Genomic DNA, 6,454 nt, shown 5'->3' with positions numbered 1-6,454 from the left:
GTTGCAAAATCGACCAACTTGTGCAAGTCATAAATCATTCAATTTTTATCATATGAAGATGTTGTTGACCATTTTAGAAAGCTCAAGATGTCCTCTAAATCCTCCTTTTGGTTTCATCTTAATTGAGTTCAACATGTTCAAGTTATGAGCTTTTGAAAAAGATGACTTTTTGTCGACCTTTTGGAGGACCTGTAATGTTTTGGCTTATATCTCCCAAATGATGCATTTCTGGCCTTGGCTTGTGAGAGACAAAGTTGTAGAGAATTCAATTTCCTTCCAAATGAGCTTTGGATGGAAAATTTCTGATGTTCCATGTGAAAGTTATGGCTGGTCAAAGTTTAGTTGACTTTCTCCTATAAAACCCTAATTTAGAAACTTTTTGATTTGTTGATTTCTGATCTTTCCTCGATGAACCATGATCAATACTTGATCAAATGGTGAATGATACTTCAATATTAGGATTTTGACAAAAAATCAGGAGTTTTGACTATACTTTGACCATAGTTGACTTTTAGGTTAACTTAGTCGACTGTTGACTTTCTGAACAATTGAGTGACCAATCCTTTGAGTTGAGACTTGATACTTGTCATAGAGATAATGTGAGATATATTGAGCCATATGAGATGCCTTGGAGCCATTGACTTACTGATTTTCCTTTGAATAAGCCAGACCCTAATTCTCTGATCTTTGCTTAGGAGAGTGTGTCTTGAAGCTTTGTGTTTTTTATTTGAATTTGAATAGGAGAAAATGTGTGGGCAAATTTTGGGGTATGACACCTACCAATGGGACATCAAGGATATTAAACTATATTCAAATATCTTGACTAAAGTAGTGAATTTTACTAAACCTTTTCTACACGGGAACATGAAGTTATTGATCAAATTATTAATTATTAACGAGACATAAAGTTACTGATCAAAATATTGATTATTAACGGGACATGAAGTTACTGATCAAAATATTTTTTAAGGTACACGGGGACATGAAGTTATTGATCAAACATTCTAAAAAATAATTTTTTTTTTCTAAACACACACTACACTTTCAAACATTTCAAATAAACAAGTGAGCTAAGCAATTAAGAGCCCATGGATAATCATGGATACAAAGGGTGCTTACACCTTCCCTTTGTATAACCTACCCCCCAAACTCAAAATCTTTTAAAGGTCTTTCCTGTTCTTTTTGCCTTTCCTAATTGGATAAAATAAAATTCGGTGGCGAATCTTGCTCACCGCAACATTGTTTGTGAATATAAAGTCAATTCTCCCACCGTATTACAGCGTGTATATTTAAGTTTTGAGGGGTGGCAATTTACATGGAGAAAGTACTCAATCTCTACAAATAAGTGAGAAACGAGTGTTGTTTTCTGAAATGTACCTGTGCATACCAATTTATGATTTTTTATGCAATGATTTTACTTTAAAGCCTTAAAGTCCTTTTGTTCCTTGCATTTTTTATTGTTTTTCAGTGTCTGTATTTATCTTTATTGTTCTTAAATTCCTTGTCTCCTCTTTAACTCATATCCTTTAAGGTTATTCAATACCTGGTCAAATCACATTTAAAATAGACATAGTGCAATATAGTTCTAAGATTATCTAGTTGATCTTGCCCGTAACCTTTAATAAGAAACTAGCGATTGTTTGCCAAAAATCTGGGTAAACAGGAGTATTGTGTGAGGTGTGGCTATAGGTTGTGGAGGAAGATCCAAACAAACCAGGATCATAGAAGGGTCGAAAGCGGTTGGGATAGTCTGTGAAATATTATGGCACCCCTAAAACCAAGCATTTCTTATGGAGAATCTATATGGATTGCTTACCGATGTGTACTAGGATCCAACAACATTATGTCCAATGCCCATCGATTTGTCAGAATTGTGAGCTTGAAGAGGAAGATGATTAGCATGTTTTCTTGGGGTGTATTTCTAATAGCTAGTGTTGGCGGGCAGCGGGTTTGTTCTCTATAATTGATCTTTTATTACCATTTTTCAATGATGCTAAATCTCTTATTATTGATATTTGTATCAAAGAAGATAGGAGAGAAGATGGTAGATTTGTTGTGCTATTAGAGATGCTTTGGAGAAACATGAATAATGTCATTTGGAACGATGGGCAGATGGATGTTACGAAACTAGGATTACAAGCGTACTACAATTGGACGAATTGGTTCTTGACTCGTGAAACTACAGAGATTGATAATCTCCAACCCAATTTGACAGGTTAGACTCCGCCTTGTGAAGGGTATGTGAAATGTAATGTCGATGCGGGGTTCAACAATAATCTTAGAACCACAAATAGGGGATGGTGTTTTAGAAATAATATGGGTGGTTTTGTTACTACGGGTGTAGCTTGGGATTTCATTCTTCTGTCCATTATAGAAGCGGAAGCTTTGGCTCTAAAAGAAGCTATTCTCAGTGCCATCGAGTTGAGTTTGAATTGTGAGAAGTTCGAAAGCGACTCTCAAATGGTGGTTCAAGCCATCCATTATAGAGCCAATGGCAACTCTGAGTTTAGTCTTATTGTTATGTCTATTAAGAAGTTGTTACTCTCTTTTCTAACTTTGAGGTAAAGTTCATTAAACGCCAAACGAATATGGTTGTCCACTCGTTAGCGAAGACGGTCAATTTTTGATCTAGGTGTAGTTTCGTTAGTTGTATTCCTCCTTGTATTGAAACTATTTTAATTAATGATATGGGTTAACTTTGTTGCTGTAAAAAAAGCTCTAATATGGTGACATTATGATTTAGTATAATAATTTAAATTATTGATTTAGTCTTGAGAAATTCTTATGAATGTTAAAAGATATCGAGTAGTCAAAATATTTTATTTTCAATAAAGATATCAAGTTGTATTTCTGGTGATGATGTGATATTCTTTACCAAATAGATATTTATTTATTACAAAAATTAAAAAATTATATCTATATTTTTTAATTGTATTTTATTTTATTTTATTTATTATTAATAATAAAAAACAATACTATATTATAAAAAGAAAAAAATAGTTACAAAAGTGAGAGACTAGACATGACCCAAAAAAAAAAATTAATAATTAAAAAATACAAAATAAAAACCAATAAAAGAGCAAGATGAAAACACCAGCCAACTAAAAAAGTTTGAAAGTAGACAAATTAAAGCAATCTCTAAAAAAAACTTCTCTAATGAAAAATAGAAGGTAGTCCCATTATAAGAAATACATTATATTATGACAATAATTTAAAGCTTGTCTACACAATCATTTCCTTCTAAGAAGATATATGAATAAATCAAATTTATATGTAATTTTTTGAAGTTAAACCATCTATTACAAAGATTAATTCAAAGGGAATTAATTCATCCTTACATAATGTTCGAATACTCATTTGAGTTTCACTCTCGATCTACATATTATGCTAATGTCTGATGTTGCCTTCTTAATATATAGGAAAATAGATATAAGTTCTGCTCTCAATATATTTATCTCAATATATATAGGGAGGAGAGGACTTTGAAAAATAGGAAGGATTTAATGAAAAGAATAGAAAGATTTTGGATAGGAGTGTTTTGGAGGGTTTGATTTTATTCATAACACCAAAAATTCCCTAAAATAGGGAACTCAAAATTTGTATTGAATGAGGGTTTTGGAGGACTTACATAAATTTTCCAAATATCTTTTAGGTTGTTATAGTATTCTGAAAATAAAAAATATAGTAATGATAACGACTCTTTTATCGTTCTAAACAAAATCATTTTTTCAAAAAAATAATAAATATTTTCCTATATTTTTTTAAAATTTTATTTTTAGAAGGCTTCCTCTCCCCACCAAACTCGTAAACACAGCCTTAGGATCCTCCTTTATACCCATTGTACTTGTCACGAGCTATTGCCTTTTCCACTGCTTTCATATTTCTAAAAAATTTGTTTGTGTTTATCTTTGTCCATATTATTGTGATGTAATCCAAGTTGTATAGCTCTATCCCAAAGTTAATTTGTTTGTGTTTATCTTTGTCCATATTATTGTGATATAATCCAAAGTTATTAGTTGTATATAAATAAACATATTGTAAACCAGTTTTATATATTCAATATAACAATCCTTATTTCCTTATTATCTCTATCTTTCTCTCCTCACAAAAGTGTCTTACGCACTAACAAATTGGTATTAGAGCTTGGTTAGGTTCTTGATTCTGTTTTCAAGAATCACCCATCGGTGATCGTGTTTTTGGGATCGTGGGTTGTAATTGTGTTGCTGCAAAGATGAATGGTAATAATGGTGTTCTGAATTCTCTTTCAGTTCTTGACGGCAAGAATTGGATCCGATGGAGAAAACATATGCAATCTCTGTTTGTGTTTCATCAAACTCTATAAGAGGTTACTAACCGTGTCCCTGAGCTTGCTGAGAATGCAACTGATTCCCAGAGAGTTGCGAGCAAGGAGGCGGAGAAGAAAGATTGCAAGGCTGCGTATTGTATTCAATCAGCGATAGACTCAGAGAATTTCGACAAGATCTCTTATGCTGAATCGGTGAAGGAGGCATGAGATATTTTTGTCATGTACTATGAAGGATGTGAGAAAGTCAAATCGTTAAATTGCAGACTTTGAGATGGCAATATGAATTTCTGCATATGGGAGAAGATGAAAAGATTGCAGGCTATGTGTCGAATATGCAGAATCTCATCCATCTCATGAAGGGTTGCGGTGAAACTATAACTGATAAGATGATAGTTGAGAAGGTAATGCTTATGTTGACCTCTCACTTTGATCACATTATCATTGTTATTCAAGAATCCATCAATCTTCAAACCCTAAAATTGGAACATTTAGTTAGTTTGTTGGAGGCGCATGAGATTAGGATCGCCAAAAGGAAAATGGTTCAAGATTCTATACAAACACTGCAGGCTCAAACATGGAAGAAGCATGATAGTTCCAAAAAGTTCAAAGGCAAAGGATACAAGACTCAGAGTAAGAAGTCTTGGTCGAACCCTCACAAGAACAAGGTCGATGATAGGACTTTTAAATCCTTAAATAAAGGAGAAGAAAACTCATATCAGAAAGACAAAGAAGAGAAAAAATTTGTGGAGTTCTATAATTGTGAAAAGTGGGTTCACTTGGCCAAGAATTGTTGGAACAAAAAATACAAGGGAGCGACAAAAAGCAAGGATGAAGGAGCAAATCTTGCACGCCAAGATTCAAATGATTTTGAAGATATGGTGGTTATGGATGTAGTTGCAGATGACCATGTCGACTCCAGAACCTGGTTCCTCGACTCTGGCTTCTTGAATCACATGACTAGTCGAAAGGTGTGGTTGGTAGATTTCGACGAGTCGAAGAAGAGCAAGGTCAAACTTTCTAATAATAGCTCGTTACAAGCAGAAGGTACTGGCGACATTGATATTTAAAGGAGAAATGGAGAAAAATGCTATGATCAAAGATGTACTATATATGCCTGAAATAAAGTGCAATTTACTAAGTGTTAGACAACTAGTCGAAAAAGGGTTCTCAGTGGTTTGTTGGACAACTAGCCTTGGAACTGTTCGACACTCAAAATAATTAGGTCTTGAAATCTCCTCTGTCTAATAATAGGACATTTAAGATCATGATCAGCTCAACTGAGGTACAATGACTAGAAACAATTGTCGACCTTAAGAATAGTTGGTTGTGGCATTTCAGGTTTGACCATCTGAATTTTAAGTTACTCAATCAATTTATCACTCAAGACATGGTAACAGGTATACCAACTTTTGGGATGCCCGACCAACTCTTTGAAGGTTGCTTAGTAGGGAAGAAATCCAGAAATTATTTTGTTTTAACTATGCCAATGAGATCCTCCTTCATACTCAAAGTTGTACATTCAGATGTATGTGGCCCTTTTGAGGAGCATACCATTGGTGGAAATAGGTATTTTGTCTCATTTATCGATAAATATAGCCGAATGCTTTGGATCTATGTAATTAAGCATACTCGAAGTTGTATATTCAGATGTATGTGGCCCTTATGAGGAGCATACCAATGGTGGAAAAAAGTAATTTTTTTCTCATTTATCGATGAGTATAGTCAAAAGCTCTGGATCTATGTGATCAAGCGAAAGGAAGAAGTATTTGAAATCTTTAAGAGATTCAAGATACTTGTCGAAAACCATAATGAAAAGAAGATCATGGTGTCGATCATGAGGTAACTACTTCTTATACGCCTCAACATAATGAAATAACATAAATAAGAAACAAGACCATATTGGATATGGCGAGATGCATGTTGAAACAGAAGAATTTTCCAAAATCCTTATGGGGTGAAGTTGTCACCTTGGTGTTTATATTTTGAACATGTGTCCTACAAAGAAGTTGAAGAACAAGGTTTCGCAAGAAGTGTGGAGTGGCAAACCACCATCAACGAGTCATCTAAATATGTTCGGCTCTATTTGTTACAAACATGTTCCTGATGCAAGAAGAAGGAAGCTTGATGACAAGAGTGAACTATGATTCT

At 33.8% G+C, this 6,454-nt stretch overlaps 1 protein-coding gene across 1 annotated transcript; it reads left to right on the top strand.

The window, feature by feature from the left end:
- The first annotated feature begins 2,082 nt into the window (after nt 1–2,082).
- LOC131649727 (uncharacterized) lies at nt 2,083–5,373 on the top strand. Its single transcript, XM_058919485.1, has 4 exons — nt 2,083–2,215; nt 4,344–4,507; nt 4,570–4,707; nt 4,873–5,373. The coding sequence occupies exons 1-4, from the start codon at nt 2,083–2,085 to the stop codon at nt 5,371–5,373; spliced, it is 936 nt and encodes a 311-aa protein (XP_058775468.1).
- The last annotated feature ends 1,081 nt before the right edge of the window (nt 5,374–6,454 follow it).

This window comes from Vicia villosa, linkage group LG2 (assembly GCF_029867415.1).
Source record: "Vicia villosa cultivar HV-30 ecotype Madison, WI linkage group LG2, Vvil1.0, whole genome shotgun sequence".
NCBI lineage: Eukaryota > Viridiplantae > Streptophyta > Magnoliopsida > Fabales > Fabaceae > Vicia > Vicia villosa.
This window is presented reverse-complemented; position numbering and strand designations above follow the sequence as displayed.

Bases quoted from the DNA above. Each gene is read 5' to 3' on its own strand.
- LOC131649727 (XM_058919485.1), top strand. From the start codon at position 2,083: ATGAATAATGTCATTTGGAACGATGGGCAGATGGATGTTACGAAACTA. The intron at 4,508-4,569 runs GCATGAGATATT...GTTAAATTGCAG, and splicing joins ATGCTGAATCGGTGAAGGAG to ACTTTGAGATGGCAATATGA. The intron at 4,708-4,872 runs GTAATGCTTATG...CAAACACTGCAG, and splicing joins ATAAGATGATAGTTGAGAAG to GCTCAAACATGGAAGAAGCA.